General features: G+C 46.1%; 1 protein-coding gene across 1 annotated transcript in view; it reads right to left on the bottom strand.

The window, feature by feature from the left end:
* The window catches only part of Dct (dopachrome tautomerase), a 34,714-nt gene extending 11,953 nt beyond the window's left edge, over positions 1 to 22,761 (bottom strand). The window contains exons 1-6 of the mRNA XM_050150431.1: positions 22,389 to 22,761; positions 14,875 to 15,174; positions 12,583 to 12,683; positions 11,766 to 11,932; positions 8,379 to 8,558; positions 6,992 to 7,127 (exon numbers count right to left, since the gene is read on the bottom strand). Coding sequence (XP_050006388.1) covers positions 6,992 to 7,127; positions 8,379 to 8,558; positions 11,766 to 11,932; positions 12,583 to 12,683; positions 14,875 to 15,174; positions 22,389 to 22,683 — 1,179 coding nt within the window. The 5' untranslated portion in view covers positions 22,684 to 22,761. The remainder of the gene's footprint in view (positions 1 to 6,991; positions 7,128 to 8,378; positions 8,559 to 11,765; positions 11,933 to 12,582; positions 12,684 to 14,874; positions 15,175 to 22,388) is intronic.
* Between the last annotated feature and the right edge of the window lie 2,088 nt (positions 22,762 to 24,849).

The following is a 24,849-nucleotide window of genomic DNA, read 5'->3' as shown; positions in this document are numbered from 1 at the left end:
AGTGTTCACAGGCTGTAACTACTCCAGGTTTTCAATGCCCTCTTCTGGTCTCCATGGGTACTGCATGCACATGGTGCAAAGGGGAATAAGCACACACACACACAAACACACACGCACAAACACACGCACACACACATAGACGTGAATTTAAAACATCTAAATGTAAAAACTGAAAATGGAATTACGAGAATTTTAAAGCCTTTTTTCAGGCTGGAGAGATGTCTCAGTGGGTAAAGGGGTTGCCACACAAGCATGAGGTCCTGAGTTCAGATCCTCAGAACCCACATGAAAAGGCAGGAGCTATTGTGTATACACCTATAGTGGGAATTTGGAAAGAGATGTATTGCAAGGTCCCCTAGCCAGTATGTTTAGCTAAGCCACTGAGTTCCAGACTTAGTGAGACAATGTCTCAAAAAATAAGCAGAGACTAATTGAGATACTTTATAGTAATCTGTGGTCTGCACATGCATACATGTGTGTACACATGCACACACAGACACACTATCCTAACCACTCAGGTTTCTATCACTGCAATACAGACTATGACTAAAAGCAACCTGAGGAGAAGTGGTTTGTTTCAGTTTACAGTTGCAGCCCATCATGAAAGAAGACAGGAACTCAGGGAAAGAATTAAAACAGAGACACGGAGAAGTGCTGCTCACTGGCTTGCTTCTCTCGACTTCCCAGTTTGTTTTCCTATACACCCAGGACTCCCTGCCTGAGGGTAGCACCACCTATAATGAGCTGGACCAGCCTACATCAATCACCAATTAAGAAAATGCCCATGGCTCTATCTGATCGAGGCAGTTTCTTCCAGTTGAGAATCCTTCCTCTCAGATGATGGTACCTTACATCAAATGACAAAAACTAGATGGGGAGGAGTGGTAATAAGACTGGCTTTGGAGTCTCGGTGCATTTAGAATTATAGTAGATTTGGTGGAAAACAAACACATGAGTTAGCTGTTACCACCTAGCCAACTCATGGACTTCCCAACCAACTTGAAGAACTCATCACATGTAGCTTGTAAAAAGATAATGCTGAAGCCACAAAGAGAAGTCACCTCTTTCCAGCTAGAGGACTTCTACCACGAAGATGAAGGTAAGAGTTCTGATGAGGCTGTGGAGAAAGGTGAACACTTCCACACTGTTGGTATGGACTTAGTAAGGCTGTGATGGAAAACAACAGAGAAGGGCCTTGAAAATGAAAATGAGAGCTACTCCATGCTCCCAAACTCCACCCCAGGGTTTACATCTAAAGGACATAGTATGCCAAAGGACGCCTTCTGTTTCTCCTGGTACTAGTCACAGTAGCCAAGATGGGGAGTCAATCTCCATGCACCACAGAGGACTTGACCTTGAAAAGGTGGTACAAGGGCCAGGAAGACAGCACAGTTGGTAGGATTCATGCCTACATGGGATACCCCATCCCCCAAACCACATAAACTGTGTCTTGAAGTATAACTTTAAATTACATGGAAAAGTAGTGTGTATATACAATGAAAGACTGTTCAGTTACCTTTTTTTATTTAACTTAGGGGGTTCATGTAGGCCGAGTTAGCTCTAAAATTACTATGCAGCCAATGATAGCCTAGAATTGCCAATCCCGCTGCCTTTACCTCCTGAGTGTTGAGATTACAGGCATGTAGTACCATGCCTAGCTTCTGCTCAGTTCTTACGGGTGGTTTGTGGTGTGGCCTTCAGTGGAAACACAGGTGATCTACAACACATGGTGTGAGGTAGAATAAGCCAGGCACAGAGACCGGCTGCATGCCCTATTTAAAGAGAGTTCCCAAAAGAGCATCCTGAGGGTCTAGCTCAGCTTCCTTCTCAACAATTAACTATTTAACGCTACAGTGTACTGGATTTTTCATACTTTCCAAACTATATCAGAATCTGATACAGAAGAGAGCAGTGATTAGCTTTCCGGTGGCCTAACCTCATCTTCCATGATAAATGCATGGATTTGCTGTAACTCATAAGAATGATTAGAATTTCAGTCATTGCTTCAGAGTTTTTCCCTCCATCTAAATGCTTTGCCTTCTCTTCCTTCTTATTGTGACCCTACACAACTGTGCAGTTTTCTTGCTTGTAGAGACTTCATGAGAATAATCTTAATAAAAACTGTATGCAACATAGTTCCATAAATTGCCTCACGAATCTGAAATTCCTGAAGCTATAACTCTGTCAACTAAAATAGTTTAAACCTAAATCTCAATATTCAAAATCATTTAAAGCCAAATTGACTTCAGCAGAACCTCTTTGTAAACAGCCTTAAGTACACATGGGTTCTGATACCAGTGCCAAAATGTTATTCCCTCCACCTAACGAAGGCTCCAGCTTTCTGTTTCATTTTATTTTTCATATGTATACAATAATATATTATTACTCCTCCCCTAAATTTTCAACATGAAAGGCATCAAAAGTAATGAAGAGCAAGGCAACCTGATGTCTAGTCCCCTTGAGCTGCATTTGAGCTTTAGTGTGTTTCATTAATAGAGCTAACATGTGGGCTCTCAGCTAGGACGGGAGAAGAATATGACTAAAGGAAATATTCCACGAGCTAAGACAGAGGATTATGAGTTCAAGGCCAGCATGGGTGACATAGTAAGACTCCATTGCCAAACAGAAAACATGAAAGGTATAGAGAAAGATTGGGGACGGGGAGAATGCCCTATATCCTGACTTCAAACAAAGAATGTAATTCCCTTCTTTTAAGGGCCAGCAACATGAAAAAACTATGAGCTCATAGCGTTGAGTGAAATAAGACAAGTGTGGTCCTCCTGCCTATTTCTCCACGTCGCCTTCTACTGGGACACCGCACTCGGTAGTTTGCACAGTATCTATGGCTGCTTTCAGGCTTCAGTGGAAGTGCTGGGGATACAGCTCCACATCTGCTGAGCACACCCTAGAACCCAGGTTCAGTTCCCAGGACCAAGTACAAATAAATAATGAAAAGCAAGGGAGGCAGGGATGGAGAGAAAGCAACAGAGGAGGTGGAGGGGAGAGGGAAGGGAGTTGAGAAATTGAGTAAGTGCAACAGTGTCTCTCGGGCACAGAAACCCCAGAATTTTGCTATCTGGGCATTTACAGAAAAATCTGCCCTGTGCCTCTAGGCTTTAATGAGGTTCACGGGCTTCCTCACGGAGACAGGAGTCCTAGAGAAAACTGGTTTACTAGCATCTTGCTATTATTTCCTTAAGGAGCAGGGGGAGGTTTGTAATCTCACCCTCAATCTGTTAAAGAACTGCACGATTCTCCGGAAAATCATTTGAAATACTGACAAAAGAAGTCATGACATCTTCCTAAAGAACAGGGCTTGTAAGTTTATGGTTGAAGGTGCACACTTTAATAAAACCTTTGCTAGAGACCTAAGAGAAGAGATGACAGATAGATTCTGGAAACCTGGGCATGAGCTGATGGCTGAAGTGGGGGTAGCCAAGGCCATGATCTGAAACATGGAGCAAGAGACACCATGACTACAGCAATTCCTATAAAGAAGAACATTTAACTGAGGTGGTGGCTCACAGTTACAGAGCTTCAGTCCTTTATCATCCTGGTGCACATGGCCGCAGGCAGGCAGGCATGACGCTGGAGAGGTGGCTGAGAGTTCTGCATTTGCAGACAACAGGAAGTGAACTGAGACACTAGGTGGTACCTTGAGCATATAGGAGACCTAAAAGCCCGCTCCCTCAGTGACACACTTCCTCCAACAACACCAACAACACTCCAACAAGGCCACACCTCCTAATAGTACTACTCCCTTTGGGAGCCATTTTCTTTCAATCCACCACAGCCAGCATGATGGAAATGGCATAAATATGGCACAGATTAAGCCCCACCTGGTCAGAGACAGGGGCCAACAGGCCACACTCCTGAGAACCCCATCACGCATTATTACTATACACACTTGACAGGAGAAGCTATTTCTAGCAGGAATAATTAACCCATCACCTTAGACGTCAGTATTTACTAAAACTCATTTTGGCCACCATAGAATCCACCCAGGATCCCCAGTAATATATTGATTCCCGGGACTGCACCCTTCACACTCCTGGGCAAGCTGACGTCATTGAAAACTATGCTTCCACTGACACCCTCTTCTTTACACCCCAGGTCCAGTAAAGGACCATGAGTCACCTTTGAAATCCCAGGGACTCTGTAGCAGCTGCCTCAGGGCAGAACTGTCTGCACTAGAGGAGAAGATAAGGAATGTCAATTAAGGTCTGGGAATTCAAACCCTAGGTGTAGTTCTCTGATCCTCGCCACAGACTACCACGAAAGCCAGTGCTATTTTTAATGATAACGTTCAGATTCTCTCTGGAGTGTGTAGAGCATCATCGCGTTATCCCGAGGTAAAGTTACCTTCATAATTAATAAGCACGGTGTTTATCCCACTCAGAGAATAAGACATGTGACCTGCAGACGGGATACTCTCCTGACTGAACAAGTTGGGGCTAAATGAAGTCAAGCTGACTTAGAATCCAGTGTCCTTCTTCCTGGTGTCATGTGACCTCCCAGCAGTCTGCGAAGACAAACTTCTCTAAACTGCTGAAGCTGTGAACTGACAGGTTCACTCAAGTTCACGTGTTGACGATCACTCTCATTGACCAGCCTGCATTTAGAGATGTAGGAGGTAACTAGGGTTTGTTGAGATCTTCGGGGTGAGGCCCTGATGTGACGGAATTCGTGTCCTGCTAAGAAATAGCACATGAGACGCCTCTCTTTCCACCATCAAGGCTACAGCCAGGAGGCCCAGGAGGAGAGCTGTCGCGGCTTGAATGTGAAATGTCCCGTATAGATTTTGTGTTGGGATTTCTCCTTTACACCTAGTGGCACTGTTCAGGAAGATACGATGGACATTTAGAGGGTAGAAGCTGGCTACAGGAAGCGGCTCGCCGGGGGAGGACTTTGAAGTTTTTATAAGCTGGCCCCACTTCCTGCTCACTCTGCTTCCTGTGTTGATGTAGGGTGATTGGCGGCTTCTCATCCTTCCTGCCTTGCTTTTCCACCTTGATAGCCTTGCGTTCTAAGCCACTTTCTCCCTTCCTGCTGCTTCTCGTCAGGCGTACTGGTCACACAGACGAGAAAAACTAACACAAAAGCCTCATCTGATGCTAACTGTGCCAGCATTTGGACCTTAAGCTGTCTGACCCCCTGCCCAGAACAGGGGCGCTATTTTAAGCTAACAAGTCAGTTGGTGTTTCTATAAAAATCTGAGCAAGCTAAGATACATTAATAAAATCCAACAGATGAATGGGAAAAAATCTGGAAGAATCAAAATCCAAAAAACTACCCAAAAGTGAAAGCACATTTCCTTTTATGAAGGATCCTAAATCATCTACCTAAGACACACGGCTCTGAGGAGAGACGGTGAGCCTGTTGTGTGAGTTGAGGGCCTCCAAAGTAGATGCCTTGCTGGAGGTCAGTACTTGGAAACCAGTGTGGCTGCTCTGTAAATCTTCCCAGCTGACTTTAATGAACGGTGCTTGAGAAAGAAAAAGCAACCTCAACACAGGAACTGGCCTGGTAGTATCAGCTAGGCCTGGATGTACACTGTCAGACAGAGCTGTTCCGTGGAACACTGGCATCAGACAGGGCCCCCTGCGACTGTAATGGATTTGGTCCAAGCCAATATAACCTATAAGCATGTCTGAGCACAGACAAAATACCCAGGGTCCTCTCTGCTGTCTGCCACAAATGACTGCAGCTGATTGACCAATAAACAGTGTCTAATCTGCCTTCCCTAAGGTTAAGTGCTTTGAGTCCCCAAAGATAGAATCACCCTTTCTTCCTGACAGGATCGACCCAGAGTGAAAATCCCATGCTTCTTTCTTCAAACCATCTGGCACAGACCCAAGGCTGACCAGTCTTCTCTAATGTCCCCTGGCCTCTCTGCATTTTTTCCCTGTAAGATGTGATAACCCAATGTGTTCGTCTGGGACAGAAGTAAACAGCTGCTGTATGTTCCAAGCCCTCAGTGGATGCCTGAACTGAGGTATCTGTTAGGTAATAACAACCTCATATGTAGCATGTATTTCCTCTACATGCATACCTATGATGAATATCACCATGGGAATAGTAATAGATTAACAAACTAATAGGATGATATAAAACAATTGCATACTATAATAAAATTGATATGACCATATTCATCTTTTCTCTCCTCCAGACCATGGTAGGCCTGCTTTGTAGCTGTGCTCAAGAGGACCACCTCTTGGGGAAACACACCATCATGTGCAGCTGCATACCGTGGCCCTGTCTGGCCCCGTCCCCATTGGAGCTGTCTCCAAAGAACTCCTGGAGAAACTTCTCTTTAAGAATTTATGTAGTTTGGGGTTTTGAAGGTGATAACCCATTGCCAAGCATTGCCAAAATCCCTGTTTGAAAGTGAGACTGAAATCAGATTTCTCAAAGCCAATCATTGCACGTTGGATGTTAAAGAGCCATAAGGACCCCGAGTAGCCAGTGCCAGCTCTTTCTAATGGCTGTCTTCTCTTCCCGTGGAAGGATGAAGTCAAACAGTACGTGATTCGAAATCTAGATTCATATCACCACCATGATTGAAGCATTTTGGTTCTCATCAAGCCAGCCTTCCTAGTCCCCCTTCTTCTGTCTAGCCACGCCTTTGTTGTCTATAGGCAACAAGCTAACGGCCGTTTGTGTGCAGTTAACACTTTCAATACCACTCATTTGCCGGTAAAATGTGATTTACGGTTGTGCTAATTTATGGTACGCATTTTTGTTCTATGAGTGACAGGACTCTGCTAATTGTACACTACCTTCTAGACCATAAACTCCTAGTTAAGCTCTTCTAAACCCAACCATCCCTACAGGATGGGCTTCTGAGGAGGGGCTTCACATGCCGTCCAGCCATGCTTCCCCTGTGGACTAAAATCAGTGGTTATGTACACCAAACCTTCACTGCACTGGGAACCCAATAAGGCCGACAGATTACGGAGGAGTTCCATCTGGTCTGAGTCTCTGAACGTACCACAAACACAGGGTCATTGGCGGCGGAGTGTGGCGAAGCATTGGTTCCATTCAAGAAGGAGTGGACCAGATTATGAAGGCTCATGACTTGAGAGTCCAGGGTGCCGTCTGCTTTATCAAAACCTTCGAGAGCATTCCTGAGAGAAACCAGAGCGTCAGTGACTTCAGTCAAGACTGGCACAGGGCTCTGTGCTATTTCGCCGTCTTCTGTCTAACTCTGGATAAAGAGGGGAGAGGCTCTGCAGCTGACTGGCTGAGGGCTCTTTCCTTTACCCTTTTGTAAGGATCTTCCAGAAGGGGAAGGAACTCAATCAATGCTGCCCCTGGCCCTGCTGGGTTACATTGCTTTCTTTTGTGCACAGTATAGCTAGTTATCTTTATTCTTGTTTTCTAAGCCTTGAAAGACAGGGACTATGTTTCCTTCAGATTTTTATTACCAGGGCTTCTTATCCTGTTCAACACATGAGCTGTGTTCAATAAATGAATAAATTGAATCAACACAGATAGGATCTTGTATTCATATTTCTCGGTGAAGGAGACTTTTGGCTTAGCTGGAAGACACTTATGCTTCTAAACACACCCCAGCATTTCCCTTCTTCTCTCTCTTTTCCATCTATATCTTGAGGAAATCTAAACATCTGCACACGGACACGGTGGAATTGAAAAGTAAGATGACCTTGGAATCAATGAAGAAAATGTTCATGACCTTTTCTTAGAGTTTCCCACCCAGTAAGGATAGGTGGGGTCCTAACAATATTTGTTCCTTATCAACTTCTAAATAAGCCTTGATTGTGACCCAAGAACCACATTTTAGGGGCTACTCTCAGCTCAAGTCTAGGGAGACTGCAGCCTGGCTTAAGAGCATTTTTTTGTCATAAGGAAAAATGAAAACACACTTAAATATTACCCTTGACCTACTTTTTTCTTAGTTTATTTCAGACAGGCTCTCTTATGTGTCTTTGGCTGGCCTACAAGTCACTATGTAGACCAAGCTGGCCTCATACTCATAGAGATCCATCTGGCTCTGCCTCCCCCGCATACTGGGATTAAAGGCATGCTCCACCATGGCCAGTTCTTTGCCTACTTTTGGAATAAGTCTCAGGGCCACGTCCACTTCTAGTACCAGTTCCAGAGCCCTGCAACAGTCAGTAAAATTCCTGGAATTATGTTTGGTCTGCCCTGAGGCTAGCCCCATGTAAGTTATGCAATTTATGTGGGATGTGGTGAGTTCTAAAGAATGAAAACAAATCCAGCTTGGAGAAGGCCACGCTCCCTTCATGGGGCGCTGCACGCTTTACTAGAACCTTATGTGCATACATACTCTTAACTCTCACTTTTTGGTTTGAGAACCACTGCTCTCAGGTATTGTAGAAGAGGGAAGTGCCCACCTGAAGCTGAAGGTAGAGTTCTGGAAGAAAGGTGGATTGTCGAACTTCTGGAGAGACAAGCAATCTTGCACATTCTTTAAGGTTGGCAGTTTCTCGCTATTTCTTCCTACTTGGTTTCTTCTTAACAAACCTTCATAGGTTCCATTACACAGTGTGACCCGGCGGTTGTAGTCATCCAAGCTAAGATGTACAGAATTGAAAACAACATACCTTAACTTTGTGGGTGGCATCATGAATTTTTTTTCCAAGCAACTCAGGAAGGGGCACGGTCATTAGTTACTTTACACGGTCAGAAACAGGCATGAAACTATGACCATTCAAAAGTCATCATGGACAGAAACACTTCAAAAATGCAGGTGCCCAAAACATGAACACAGGAGTCAATGTGATAATAATTTCCATTCCGTCCAAGATAATGTGACAGTGTTTACAAGCCAGATGGTGGCAGCTGTGATTGTAATTGAGTCTGAAAGAGTTAAAGGGGTAATATAGCAGCCTCTACTACACTGAACCAAGCCAGTTTGGGAGGGATATATGTGTAGAGCTAGGGGATGCATTTAGGCCAACTGGAGACAAATAGGAAGCCAGAAAAACAGATAAAATTATACAGATAAAATGCAGTACTGATGTGGAAAGTCCTTCTGTATGTGTGTTGCTTTTATTGGTTAATGAATAAAGAAGCTGCTTTGGCCTGTGATAGGGCAGAATACAGCTAGGTGGGAAAAATAAACCTAATACTAGGAGAAAGAAGGTTGAGTCAGTGAGATGCCACGTAGCTGCCATAGGAGACAAATGCACTGGAACCTTGCCAAAAAACCACGAGCCTCATGATAAAATATAAAATAACAGAAATGTGTTAACTTAAGATGTAAGAGTTAATCAATAAAAAGCTAGAGCTAATAGGCCAAATAGTGATTAATACAGTTTTTATGTGATTATTTTGGGTCTGGGCGGCTAGGAATGATCGACCAGTCTCTTACTACAAAGTACTAAAACATTTTTTTAATATTTAAAGTGATAAAGGTCCCAAGAACCTCGATTTGATTGTCCTACATTAAATACATACATGCATACACATACACACACCCACACATACAAAGTTATCAATATTATACCCCATAATTTATATAATTAAAATAGTTGTAACGATTATTAAATAATTATAACTTTAAAATAATAGGTGTATGTGTTTATAAATAAATCATAATGTATAAATAATAATTTTTATTTCATATACTTATTTATGTGAGTCTGTGCACATATGTGTGTAGGGGTACACAAACCTGGGGGTTATATTTCCTTGGCAAGAAGCCAGCAAGCACCACCTGGCCTCTTAAGTCTGACCTCCATGAATCTGGGGTGACGGACCTGCCTGGGATGCCTGGCTTGTTATGTGGGTGTTGGGATCGGAACTCCAGTTTTCATGACTCTTTGTCAAGTCCCTTTACCACGATGTCACCTCTGCAGGCCATGAAACAAACGTCTTTTAAAGTAAAAACTAAAAGCCACATAGGGAACCGAGTGAACGCAGTTGGATCTCAGTAGTTAGGCAGTAAACGTGAGGGTCAGAGGGGGTTCACAAGGCCTGCTGCTGCTGGAGTCTCAGAGCACTCGTTCATGGGTAGAGAGAGATTTTAATGACATTGCTGCATGGGTTTCAAAGAGTGAGGGGGGAAAAGTTTGCAAGTGAGAATAGAATAAAGACATGGGCAGAGATGGAGGACGCCAGGACCCTAACACCAGCTCACAAAAGGCCCCAAGGCATCATTTCTAAAGTGTGTTCCAGGGAGATGGTCTCTGAAATGAGCTCCAGATCCAGGCATGCTTAGGCTCCCCTCAACGAGGAATACTATGTTCACTTGCGGAGGCTGGAAGATGGTCCAAGTAGCCTTTAGAAACATGCACATTCTGAGGTGAGTATTCTCTAATCTCATATGATCACAGAAATTTCATACCACATCAGTTAGGAATAGACATAGGTGTGGTGGGAAACTGTCTTCTATGGGACCGAATGAAGCTGTGCAAAGGTATCTGGGACATCCTGCCAGCTGAGGTGTGGCCTGAGAGTTTTGGGATGTAAAGAATACAGCAGACAGACTCCTGCGGCAGGGCTGGGCCCCTCAGAAGAGCTACGTGCCCAGGAACCGTGACTGCCCAGGAAGTAACTGAATCATGGGGGGTAGGGAGGCAGAGCAGTGCGAGTCAAAACATGGGCATGTGGGAGAGAAGAAATAAATGAAGGAAGGCGGAGGAGCCTGCTGGGGAATCTTTTTCTGATGCACAGTTGTTATCCCTTATCCACAAATTTGTTTTTCATGGGTAGTTACCTGCAGCCAACTCTGGTGTAAAATATTCTACAGTGAGCTGAGAAACTATTTGGAAAGAAAAACAGAGACTGTGTTCACATCGGTCTTACCTCACAACACCTTGTGACTGTGTTGCTTTATGATTGGCTTTTGTTGTTGATCTCTCACTGTACCAATTCATAAATTAAATTTGATCATAAGTAGGAAAAATCAGAGTGCATAAGGTTTGGTACTACCTGCGGTGTCAGAGGAACCTGGGCATCTTGGAACAGATCCCCAAAGGACAGGCAGGTTACTGAGCTGCACCTGGAAAGGACGCATTGAAGAAAGAATTCTTCCAGGACTCTGGGCTCATGTAGCTTTGAAGGATTAAGAGATGTTGTTTTTGAGTCTCCCACATCCCAAGGTCTATGATTCTGTGCCGCACAACTCCTTGGGAACCTGTGAGCTAGCTTTTCCAGAGGCTTCTACAGAGTCACACCTTTGCCCCCTCACCTAGAGCCTACCGTCCACCAGCACCCTCCTCGCCTCCCCCATGTGTATCCAGGGTCTAGATGTTCCTCCTTCTGTCTCAGAACCATCAACTCCACACACCTGTGGACTTATCCTGACTCTCTTCTTGGCTTTACACACACACACACACACACACACACACACACACACACACACACCTATTATAGAACTTCTCAGACTGCTTGGCAATTCATTTGCCACAAACTGATCTCTGTAAATGCAGAAGGGCTGGATCTTATTCATCCTTCTGTTCCCAGTAGTGTGCTTGATGCTCAGCAACTGCTGGCTGAAGGCCGGAACCGCTCCTAAGTGTAAACCCATGCCCCTGGTCTCCAAACGATGCCCAAGCACACTCAACCCATTTGTATGATTTCCGCACATTTATTTTTTAATTTGAGAAGTTTGAATGTTTAAGTTCCTACCTCCCTGGGGGCGGGGGGGGGGGAGGAGGCTGCTTTAAGGACCATGTAAGCAAAGCTCCACATACCAGAGAGAGAAAAAGACAGAGAATCACAGTCCTGTCACCCAGAACTGAGGGAAAGCAGTCTCCAGAGCTCCGTCATGTTACCTGTCACACACAATCTCCCAGGTAGAGAATCTTGAGTTCTGACTGATCAGCGTTGGATCATCTTGTCTTGCTGCTCCGAACAGCTCGTCTGTGCAAACATCACACTCTGTCTTTCCGGTTGCAAAGTTCCAGTAGGGCAAAGCAAAGGACTCATTGCCGATGAGTCTCTGAAAGCGAAGGTAGGTCCTGTCACTCTGTGTATGTGCCAGGTACGACGCAGAGGTGCGTAAGGCAATGGCTGGCATGTTTCTTGGACAATTGTATAGCAAAACCAGAAATACCAATCAAATGGGCTTTTTAAAAGTCAGTATACAAAAACATGTTCGTATATGTCCACATGAATGTGTAAATGTCTCATATGCATTTGTACATATGTAGATAAACACAAGGCAACTGTTCTGATTCAATGCAGAAGATCCCACCATTTGCAACAAAGTAGACAAACCTTGAGGACATCATGCTAAGCGAAACAAACCAGATTTTAAAAAGAAAAAAGGAAAATGCTGTATGATCTTATGCACATGTAACATCTGAAAGAGAAAGAATATCAAATGCGTATAAGTAGGGAGAACTGGGAAGATGAAAGAGTCCAGAACTGTAATTTCAACAGGAGGGAAAATTCACAACACCTTCACACATAGCTAATTTGTTCAAGAGAGCACACTTAGATACTCAACACACACAGAAAGAAAAGCCATCTGAAATGCTGAGTGTATTACTTTCCTCGACAAGTCACCACTGAAATAAGTGTATCAAACATCGCGTATTCCTCTAAGGCAAACACTGTTTAGATGGTGCGTGCATGCTTTTCACCAACCTGGAGGTCTCTTTCCAGCCACAGCAAATGGTATCTGTGCCAGGTGACAAATGCAGGTCCTTGGTGTGAGAAATCTATGGCCTTGTAGGGGCGTCCTGGTCCTAACACAGTTGGGAAACAGATATCAGAGAACAGAATACGTGAGATGTTAAACCGTATCAGGAGTGTGCCTGTGTCCAAGAAGTCCACAGTGCCTTAATTTAAAAACTACTTGTCTATTAAAAAGGCAACAGTAAGAAGAATGATAAAAAGAGTTCCAAAGGCAATCTGCATTGCACAAAGGAGTCTCTTCCATTTCTCCAAGGTTTGATTTTTTAGCAGAGAACCCAGAAACTCAAGCCATTTTCAGTAGTCAGTGTCCTGTTACATAGTTCAATTTTTCCACAGTAATGCATAAAGTGCTGTCTAAATGTGTGGATCATTAAGACCTAAATGAAATGTATTTTAAAGATATTTTCTGACTTGCATAAATTTATAACAGAGAGATTACTTAGTAATGAAGCAACGGTGACCATGTTAATGCAGCCTTTGTACAACCAAAAGGAACCTTCAGGAATTCTGCCTCACCCGTCAATCAGTGAGAATCAGCAGCTGACAAGCATGGTCACTGAGACCAGAAGACTATGCTGGAACCAATTTAGCTGGCTACCGGAACTGCCAATTTTAGTGAGGCGCTGCGGGCAATTTAACGCCCTTCTTGGTACCTGCTCCATCCCTTCTTCTGCCTTCCACAGGAGCTTCTGATGGCGCGCAGAAGCCTCAGCTCTCTTTAGTTCTTTCAAAGCACCTGTAATAACTTCAGAGAGCTGAGCGGACATGAATATAAATTGAGTCCCTAGACAGGACCAGAAGCCACAGTTTTCCTTTCCTCCTGAGAGGCTACCCTCTCATAAAGCAAAAATTCCTCAGAGTAATGACGGGAGAGCGATAAAGAGGCTCATAGCCAGAGGAGCCCCGCCATCTGTCGATGAAGGAAGATGGATGCTCAGCTGCGAGGCAGGCTTTAACAACGCTCTCACTAAAAACAGGCTCCTGCTTTTGCTGCTGGCCACGGAGCCTTCTTAATAAATGGGTTTTTGGACTAAAGAAAAGTTTCAAGTTTTCTACACAGAATTATGAGAGGGACAGCAAAGGATGGGAACCAGTAACGAGCAAGAAAGAGTGAGACGCCTAGGGAGAACTGCACCAGCCCAAGTGCGCTCGGGGACTGCGTCCACCCTCACCCCAGGGGAGCGGGGGACCAAGAAGGAGGGACAGCAGCAGAGATACCAAGTGTACAGACTACTCTGAGAAGTTGTGAGAAGAATCTAGAACGGATTTGAACTCTCCAGAAACAAACCAATGGCTTCTCCCGAGTCAGTCGGTCACAGGGGATGAAGCTGCGGCTGTTTGATTAGTGACGTGCCTGACCGTCAACCTCCTGTGCCCCACCGGACCCCCAAGGTTTAGGTTCCGGGACGGGGGAGTCCTCAATATTTCACAGGTGTTACTGTTGTGGAGGCGGAGGAACACGTGTACAGTAGATAGTGCACGCGTGCGTGGGTGTCCGAGGACAACTGTGTGGACTCCTAGGAGCCTCCGAGCATTTTGGAATAGCAATGTCGAGTTCTTCTTGCTTAGCCTTGTGGATGAGTATGCCTCTGTTGGATGCTTCAGAAAGCGGTGAGGTGAAAACCATGCTGATGGCCAGTGAGAAAGTAAAGACACTTGCCGAGTGAGCCTGAGCCTGACCCATGCAACCCACATCAATGTGGAAGGAGAGAGCTGAGCTCAGAAGCCACCTGTCCCTACTAGGAAGCAACCTCGAGTAACTTCCAACGGAAAGTCTAAAGACGTGTGGGTTTCAGGAGCCCCACGCTTGTAGCCCAGAGACCGCAGTTCTGAACAAGGAAACGCTGCGCTCCTGGCATGCGTTCAGTTAATTCTCTCATTTGAAGAAAAGACCAAGACCGGCTTTTAAGTCAAAGTTGATTTCTTTTTTTCTTTTCTGGAATCAAAAGGAATTTGCCTCCACTTTACCAGCTCGCGCCTTTGAGGATTAAGTTTCACAGAGAACAAGGATTAGGCTTTGAACCAGGAATATAAGCGAGGAGGGGCTTGCAGTGTCTGCGGAACAGGAAGAAATGGCCCCATTTGAACTACAGGCGGTGTTTGGTGATTCTGCCAGTCCAAGGAGTAACCTCGCTTGAGGTTGCTTCCCGTTAATTAACTTGTATCGAATGACTTCCACCCCGTGCCCAACCCAGACACAAGCATCTAATAACGGAGGTTAAACCTATGGGGAAAACCCACCTAATAACGTGTCTCGAACAGAGTAGTAATGGAGCCAGACAAAAAAGTCATACACGCTGCAGTTGGCGACCTGTGGCTGGGTCCCGTTGGGTCCCAGCAGTCCCAGCCAGTGCTGCGTGGTGATCACGTAGTCTGGATGGACAGTTTTCTTCGCCAGGTCTAAGGCGGTCAGGAACTGCTCCCTCTCCTGGGGAGTCAGGGAATGGATATTCTGCCGGAGGACTCGTGGCTTCCTCTCCTCACAGTTGGGTCCGGTCCAGCCAAACTTGCAGTCTCCACAGTTATAACCAGCGAAGTTTCCTGGTTGGTAAGAAGGGAACAATAGGGAGTGAAGGTGAGGTTATTCACTTTGGAGGAAAGTTCTCAGTTGGAATTCCAGGTAGAACGGAAGAGACGAGATGTTAGGAGGAGCCAAGAAGGAAGACCATGCAGCCACACAGAGAAAGCACAGGACAGGGGCCCCTGAGAACCCCAGGCACGATGCTGCTGCCTTATTCTTGGGTTTACAGCCTCTATGACTGTATTACTGTACGACAATCATTTTTCATTGTTAAAGCGAAACAGGAGGGAGATCTCATTCCCAGGACCTTAGCATGTGTCTAGTTTTGGAAATCAGGTTTTCAAGATGGCACTAAAGCCAAATGAGGACCCTGGAACATCATCCCCTCACCCAGTATGAATGCTATCTCTGTACACACAAGGGGAGGACCCCGTGAGAACACAGGGAGCTCATCTGGACCTAGGGATCTGAGAATCAGACACCAGCCCTGCTCACACCTTGTTTTCGGGCCTCCACCTCCAGAGGAAGTAGAAAATGAATTCTGCTCCTTCTGCCACACGGTTTGCAAAGACTTGTTGTGGCAACCATAGCAAAGGGACTCTCCTGCCCCTTGTGTCCCAGAGCTCTCTCTTCTGACATCCTCTCCACACCCCAACCTGGCATGACCTCGCTAAGCTCTGCCGTCCAACAGCCCACACCACTGGACCAGCACAGACTGATCCATTGGCTTAACAGTTCCACACACAGGAGACAGAGGCAGGTTGATCTCTGTGAGTTCAAGGCCAGCCTGGCCTACTAGTGAGTTCTAGGACAAGACAGCCAGGTTTGCACTGAGAAATCCTGTCTCTAAATAATTATAATAGCAAAGAAGCTGACTTCAGCATTTGGGTGGTATCTAACTCTAAAAGTCCTGGTTTATTTCACCAAGGAGACTGTGTTAAGGCAAAAATCAATGGCGCCTGACAGATCATAAAAGTGAATTACAGACCATGATGTCAAGAAGTGCAAATGGTTTAGATTTGCTGTCTGCGACCAAACACCTGTGCTTTCCCATGCGCAGGGAGCAAGAACTAGTGAGCAAGTTCTACAGCGTCTCTGAGGACTGGTGGCCAAGTCCAAGTTCTTTGCCTGCCTTTGCCTCTTATACCTGTTGGTTTCCTTTGGGCGTAATCAGTGCCTCATTCCTTAGGGAGGGAAAGTTCAGCTATTATTCCCACAAGAAGATAAAGGTGCTTATCTCCAGAACATTAAAATGATTCCGAGCTATAATGCCAACGACCAGGCCCCTGCTCAGCCACAGTCTCTACCTCACGCCCCCGTGATTATTACCTGTTCCTTCTCATGCCTGGAACACTTTCTCTTACATTCTTCATAAATCCCTCCTGCATGAGCTACTCGCCCACCGTTTACTGTCGTGATAGATCCTCTCTATACCATGGTCTGCCAGAACTGGCTGAGGAGGTGCGGAACCCAGAGCTTCACACACGCAAGACACTGACCTACAACCCCCAGCCTGGGTCCCAGCAGACGGAAGGACCCGAGCTTAATTCAGCCATTTCCACTCCCCTTTATTCAAGTATTTATTTTTAATCATCAAGGAGACCTGGCTCCGTGGTGGAACTCTTGATTTCTACCCCAGCATCTTTAGGACAAAAAGGGGAAGGAAGAAAAGACATGCCACCCACTGGGGTAACTTTTACAGGGATAGCTTTTTTTTTTTTTTATAAGTGATTGAACAAATTTTATCTCTGACGAACACTTACTATTCAATTGAGCCCTCCGTCAAACTTGCAGCTGGTTTTAAAAGTCTACTCCAAAAGTCCAAAGTCATCTATGGGATGGCTTCAATGGGAGAGAAACAAGACCAGTGTGGAGCAGGAGGCCAACAGCGGTGGACAGGGGGGATGTACAAAGGCAAAGGATATCGGTGTGTGTGTGTGTTGTTGTTGTTGTATCCCATGTCTATGTGAGTCTGTGTACATGTGTGTATGTGTGCATGCCAGAGGTCATCATCAACTGTCTTCTATATCTCTCACTGTTTCTGTGAAACACTCTCTCACTAAGCCTGGGGCTCACCAATTCAGCTAGGCTGTCTGTCTGGCCAACAGGCTCCAGGAAGTCATCTGTCTCTACCTCCAGCGCTGGAGTTACCAGCGCACATGGAGAGCTGGAGAGCTGGTTCAGAGGACCCAGGGTGAATTCCAAGCCTGCACGTGGTGGTTCACAGCTGTCAGCAACTCCTGTTCTAAGGGATCTGATGTCCTCTCCTGGCTTCTGCCATCTTCCGGGCACCAGGCATGCACACACCTGGTGCATATATATATATACATGCAAGCAAATGCTCGTAGACACTAAATAGAAATAAATAAATACTTGTAAAAATAATGAAGTCTTTTAGGGGGGAGACCGGAGGGAAATGGAAGCCAGTAAGTTGGATTGTCTGAAGGCACTGTCTCACCCGTCATCTTACTGGAACTTAATGGAAGACCTATAGTCCCAGAAACCCAAGTGGTAGACTAGGAGCAAAATCTGAAAGGCTGATAGTCGGCATTATGTTATCTTAAATCAAACACTCTCTTTCATAAAAACAAATCAATAAAGTCATAACAGAAGGTCAACAAAATTCTGAACCTCTCTGAGCTTGCCATTTCAAAATAAGGGTTCTTGTGAAAATAAGTGTGTTGCTATAGGGCACAGGGAACAGTGTCCGGGGCACAACAAGCTCCACACTACTGTTCAGTCTTCCAGTGGCGATGGCTACTTCACTTGTCCCTATTGTGTGCCCTTGGACATTACGTCATTTCTCCCTTTCTACACAAAACGGGATCAACGCAGCCTTAAATAAATGTCCTTTAGTGAGCAATGAGAGGAACACTGGAAATTGGGGAAGGGGCATTTTTTAAGCATTGGGGAATACAAACATAAACAAGGCACCGTTGTAGAGTAGAGGAAATGGGGACGCGGGCACCAACACCACTGTAACTGTAGGAGAGATAAAAATGGAAAGAACCCGAAGTTCAGGATCTGACGAAAGACAAGACCAGCATTCCTGGCTTAGAAGACAGCACTGCTTCACAGCTGAGAGGAACACAAAATGGAAGTGAGTCACACACACACACACACACACGGAGTTAACCACTCACCAGAATGTACTTGCTACTTGTGTATAATCCAGAAGCTTACTCAGTTAGAAAATTCCTTTTCTACATGTACATTGGGTCCCATCTACTTTTAGCTTACAGACCTACCTGGTCTGTAGAATTTGTCAAAAGACTAGAAACAACTAGAAAATGTAACGTGTCCGCTTGGCACGCATGCTGCATATTTTTTCTTTTTATTTTCTGGTTGTATCTTGCACCAGGCTAATACGAGTTACTCCTCTCCTTCATGGGTCAGTGGTAAGAAGTACAAGAGGGACATATTTTTAAAAACCTACATTTTGTTGTTGCTGCTGTTGTTGGGAAACAGGGAAGGAGAGAGGAAGACTCTATCTCACACTGAGGGTGTTCTTGAGCAAAAATTCAATTTCAAGAGTCAAAATTCTCTCCTGCCTTAAACTAAGATGAGGAGAGAGAAAACAGCTCCACACCACATGTCCCTACATGCACTGCGCGGCCCAAACTCAAAACGCTATTAGACTAACTAAGCTTAACGACCACCGATTAGCGAGTTTACAAGGAAGTCTAAATAGCCTACTCCTTTTAATTAGAGATTCTATTATTTTAATAACAATACTTTATACTCACAGAGTTTCTTTCATCTGCAGAGCTCAAAAAGGCTTTACAAGTGTGGTTTCATCATTATCCCCATTTCAGAGATTGGAAAATGAGGCACTTAGTCACTTGTACAAACAAGATGTTCTCAGCCAACTGTGCACAAACTATGTGGTGCCCAAGGATTTCAAAAGCCCAAAGGTACAGCTGCAACTGGCGTCTGCTCATAAATGCTAACTGTCAGGTGAGCCCCCGAATGTGGTAGCCAAAACCCGAGCCTACCAACTTTACAACTAATTCCTGACAATTGCATTCAGTACTTTTCCCCCAGTTTATCCCAATAGAGAAGAGGAAAATGATTTATCACAATGGAGAATAAAGAAATGCTCTATAGAGAATTGGGGCACAGAATTTGCTTATTCTAGTTTAGTTTTTTTTTTTTTTAAGTTTTCCTTTATGGGGCCTATAGTAGAAAGCTTGGAATCACGATTTTCTCAACGAATCAGCAAGTGCAAAGGTCACCAGCACTCTGGTAGCCAGATGCTAATTTCCATCTCTGCCTTAGAAACTTCGGGGTGACCAGGAGAGTCCCAGGTGCTCTGTTTGCAAGATATTTTGAGGGCTCCCAGAGCCAGGGGCCTTTGGGAGGCTAAAAGTCAGACACAAATTCCACAGAGTACCTGAAAACTACGAAAACAGTACCCAATGAAGGTAAATCGCTCACTCTTTAAGGAGGAAGAAAAGATGGCCATGTGTTTGTCTTTGAAAGGTTGACATGTCACAGAATGGTGAGAACTACGACACGAAGCGGCTTTCCATTGCAAGTCTCTACAACTTGGTCCTGTGTCTCAAGACTCCGGGAAACAGACCATCCAGCCAGGAAAAGTGGAGCCGAGGAGGGCTGAGCATGCAGAGCGTGGAGCTGAGTGGGAGAACGTCTGCTTAGGTGGGTAAGCCCCCGCTGGGTTCAGGTTCCAGAATTTCAAAAGGAAAGCTTTTGTCAAGTTGAGAAAAGGAGAAGGAAGGGGTGGTGGGTCCATCGCCTTCCTCTTACAACCCGTGGACCGACCTGGAAGACCCTGTGTTCAGTGAAACAAATCCCCCACTGTCCAATAATGCCTGGCCCCCTCCTAACGGAGGCATCTGAAGTGGGCAGCAAACAGAAGGGACGGGAGGTGGTGGTTAGCAGGGACCAGGACGGAGGAGGAAACACAGCGGGGAAGGAGCACAGAGACAGAGTAGCACACGGTGACTAACTTTTGGATATCCACTCTGTGTTCAGCATGGTTCAATATGAGATATTGTACGTGTTAAAATGCGCTGCCAGGCTAAAACGCACGTTAAGTCTCCCTGCAAAGCCACAAAGTCAAAAAAGGCTAGGGAACTTCTTGGAGGTGGTGGACGTGTTCATTACCTTAATTAATGTAAGAGGAACAGGAAAGTGAGGCTGTACTTATTAAATTGCACATATAGATTGTGTGCAGAATTTTCTGTAACAATTGTGCTTTTTCAGTCTTTATTTATGTATACATCTGGGTGTTTGTCTGGTTGTACATCTGCACACCAGAAGAGGGCATCAGATCCCATGGAACGAGTTACAGATGGCTGTGAGCCCTGTGGGTGTGAAACTGGAACTCAGGGCCTCTGGTAGAGCATCCCACGCTCTTAACCACTGGGCCATCTCTTCTGCCCCCAGCAACTACACTTCCTAAAGCTGGATAAAGGGAATAATTTACCAAACTAAACATTACGAGCAGCAGCTCTTAAGCCGTCTTAACAGACGTGTGCATGCAGCAGAGAAGGAGCTGCGGGCAAATGAGCCATGGGAAGGAGGCGAACACAGGCAGAGGAAGGGCCCTCAAGGGTGGTTATGGGTGATCAGTGCAGGGACTTGGAGACTCAGCGCCATGAGGAAGCCCTGCTTCTAGGAATTGGCCTCTGGAAATGGGTTGTCTTTCCATGTGAAAGGGTGTCCCTCTGACTCTTCTTGATCAATAATCAAACACTTCCTCAACAAAGAGACACAACAAGCCTGCCTTCTATTCTGCTATGCCCAGCCATATTCACTTCCACTTCCTAAAAGCTAGTGTGCTTGTGCTATCTGAGTGGAAACTACACAGGTGGGGTAAGATGAGCTAACTGCTTTATCTGGCCGACTAGAGCATTCTGCCCCTCGACCAAAGAGATCCTCAGCTTTTGGAAGACAGGGAGTTTGCCATGTATTGACATGGAAATCATTGCCATAAAAGGCTCTGAAGGTTTGGAGCCAAGGTTACCCGTGTTAGTGTGGTTTCAAATACCACCAGCGTGGAATCCAGGGTCCCTCCTCCCACGGGACTGAAAACCTACGAAGCAATGTCTATGAAAACAAATGCTTTACTGGCTCAAAAACGGATAACACATATTCAATATGCAATCACTACTTTAGTCACCATTGATATGCAGAGCAAAACCAGGACCTGGAAAACCCTTTGACTCAATTACAAGGACTGGGGACACAGTTACTGTTAGAGCCCTTGCCTGGCATAAGAACCGTCTTAGGTCCAGTCTCTCGGGGCTTCTAACATGATGGCAAATGCATCATGACGAAATTATCAGGGCAGAACTTTCTAAGGTCTCGCACCTTCTCTTTCTGATAGCATTTCAGACCCTGCCACAGCTGGACCCTGTGTTTCAGCAGCATATGAGAAGGCAGAAACACACCGGAAGGGAGGGCGGCATGCAGCTGGCCACTGAGGGACAATATCCAGGGGCTGTGGTGGAGGGGCTGCTCGTCCTCCCAGACACTGAATGCTCATCACAATGGTTTTCTGGAAACCAGGAGTGGGATAGAGGAAGAGTGAAGAAGCCCGGAAAGGCAGAGAAAATGCAGATTTCAAACAAACGGGTATTGGGGGAGACAGGATTTCACGGGAAGGACAGTGAGCAGGTCTGGTAGCAGCCCGGGTGGAGCTCAGACAACGGACGGAAGCTGCTGAACCCACACAACACTTCACTGAGGAAACTGCTTTGCTCCATCTCCCCAACTTTGGCCAGGTTGCAGTCCAGTCCTGGCTTGAACAGGGCAGGCGGACAGTTAGTGGTCTCTTCAAATCATGAGAAACGCTGAGGCCAGGGCTCAGCAGCACCTGCCTCCTCCTACCGCTGGCTGCCAAGCCGCACCCAACGCCCCAGCAAGTGTGAACCCATTGCAGGAGAGGCCCCGAACCATCTTGAAAGGACTTGTTCTTGTTTCAAAAGCAGGCCCCCCATCTCTACAGCCTCCCCTCCCAACAGACAAGCCAAAGGTATGTTGGCACATGTTCAGAAATCCAGGTCTGGCCCACAGAGTGTTGATCTAGTTTTCCTAAGTACATGTACACCAAGTGGAAGATGCACCCAGGCCATCAATCAGCCTTACTGAATAGACTTGCCCCTGAAACACCAGTCTCCTCTCTGCCTCTGGAGGGCTCACTTTCCCTGTGAGGATTCTCCACCGAGGTCAGATTCCGAGGGAAGCAGCATCTACCCAAGGGCCTCACCTGCACACTTGCACGTCCGGTTGAAGAATTTTCTCGGCCATTGTTCACGGTCATCCTGGTTCCGGAGGATGTAAGGGCCACTCCAGGGCCTGGTGTCTGTCTGCACCTCTGTGCACTGTCCACGGCCTTCCAGAGATCCACAGATGTTGGCCAGGTCAAGACCCAGGGGTGGGCAGCACTCTTTGCTCAGCACCCCTTCCAAGGTCATGCAGACCCTGGGAAACTGAGCCCAAACTCCCAGCGGAATTCCGCACCCCAGGCAAGCCAGCAGAAACCCCCATTGCACAAGGCCCATGCCTTCGTAATTGGGAGACCTGAGCAGGCGTCCCGCCTCTGTTCTGCCTGGCTTTGCCTCTTGCCTTCGCTCACTCAAATCCTTCCCTTCCCTTCCCTTTTCTTTTCTTTTTTCCTGTTTGTTTGTTTTTCAGTTCCAGCCCTTTCCTCTCCCTCTCAAAATTCCCACCTAAATCGCAGAACCTGCACGTGTGCACATGGGTACACGCCCGTGCACATTTGTGTGACTCAGACAGCTAACGCAAATTTAATTTCGGCAGAGGCTCCTCCACCATCAGATTTAATGAGGGGAACGCTTCTCGCCAGCCCTCCCCGTTAAATCAGGCCCCGTCTAATTGAGTTAATTTACAGAGCGCTCCAGCCATACTGCTTATTATGCTCCTCTTCCTAAGCCCCCTTCTTCTCCCCTCAGCCCTTGACTTTAATTGCCTTGAACTCAGTTCAAAAGCCAAGCACCGTGCTGCCTTTATTCTCTCTGCCTCGCCAAGCCACGGGGCCCGGTGGGGTTGGGGGAGAGGCTGGGAGAAGCCATCATTAGGGGGATTATAACTAGAGAAATCCTCTTTGTTAGCACATGACCCTAGGTACACAATGAAGCTGATAAAGTGTCTGGCTTTGTGTCAGGAGGCCAAAGCCAGCCTCTTTATTGGGCTCATGTGCCCCAGCCAAGCTTGTGACCTCAGAATGCCAGTGTGTCAATAGACGCAGTGAGCATTCCGTCAAAGGCCCCTTCGGACCTGCACAACAGCTGAGCGCGGCTCCCCTCATGACTGCCTACTGACGTGGGAGAGAGGCCGCCACAGGAGATCATGCAGCCCCTGGAATAAAGAAGCGTTTATCTAAGGCAATGTACAAGGAACTGCTTTGTTGTGCAATTAGGAATCCTCTTGCCTCCAGATAATAACCTCCTCTTCTCTTGCCTAGCTCATCCAGGCAGCAGGCTGGTTTTGGTTTGCATGGGAGAATAAGGTACCTGCGATTCACAATGACCATCTTGCTGTAAGGACGGCAATGGGACAAGTCAGAGTGAGGTTAGCAAGGAAATCTTTTGATTGCATTAAAGTTTGGCATAATCAAGCTTAAGTCTAGGAAGCAACGATCCTGCATGCCTCTTCTGGGGGGAGCTTGTGAGCGTGCAGATGGGCAATGGTGGCCATTTGTCAGAGCGTTTGCTCCTTCGTGACGGGAACAGGACTGTCTTGGTGCAGGGAGATTTAGACAAACTGCTGAAATTGCTCCTGCTGGAGTCTGAGAATATCTTCTACATGGACATAAAGCACATAGTATTAAATTTCTAAGGAATTAAGAATTGCCTGCATAGTGGCCCATGAGTTTAAGCCCAGCATTCAGAATGTAGAGGCAGGTGGGTCTGTGTGAGTTCAAGGCCACCCTTGTCTGCCTCTGAGTGTCAGGATGGCCATAGCTATGTAGGGAGAAAGAAGAAGAAAGAAGAAAGAAGAAAGAAGAAGAAGAAGAAGAAGAAGAAGAAGAAGAAGAAGAAGAAGAAGAAGAAGAAGAAGAAGAAGAAGAAGAAGAAAAGAAACACAGATTTCCCTCTGCATGCATTCTGTTCTACCCCTGTGGTACTAAGCTGTGACTAACTCAACGGCAGTTTGTACCTCTGGGTTCTCGACCTTGAGTCAGATCTTGATACTATCACGGGGCATAAGGGATGTCTGTGTGTGCGTGTGCTTGTGTGTGCGTACACATGTCTGCATGCAGGCGTGTGCTCTCACAGCACACATGCTTTGGCAGGCATGTGTGTATACATGTTTGTATGCGCAAGCAGAGACCAAATATGAACACAAAGCGTCTTCCCCTGTCACTTCCCACTTGCTGTTTGAGACGGAGTCCCCAGTGAACCATTTGGTAGAGCAGCTGATGAGGAGGTTTCAGGGATCTGCCTCTTTCTGCCCCCAGCACTGGGACTGCAGGGCTGCGCCGCCATTCCTGCTTTCTTCATGGATGCTGGGTTTTGAACTCGCGTCACCAGGCAAACACAGCAGGCACGCTCCTGACTGATCATCTTCCCAGGCTCACATGGGCATTGCTGAGACTCCTCCTGGTTCTGCTGCACAGCCAGCGTGTGGTAAGAGAGTGAGAGAATAAACTCGAGCCCCAGGTGGAGGCTTGCAGTGGCATCAGCGGAGACCAGGTATATATGTAT

This window comes from Alexandromys fortis, unplaced genomic scaffold (assembly GCF_014885135.2).
Source record: "Alexandromys fortis isolate MF-2015 unplaced genomic scaffold, M_Fortis_MF-2015_v1.1 scaffold_66, whole genome shotgun sequence".
In the NCBI taxonomy this organism is placed as follows: Eukaryota; Metazoa; Chordata; class Mammalia; order Rodentia; family Cricetidae; genus Alexandromys; species Alexandromys fortis.
This window is presented reverse-complemented; position numbering and strand designations above follow the sequence as displayed.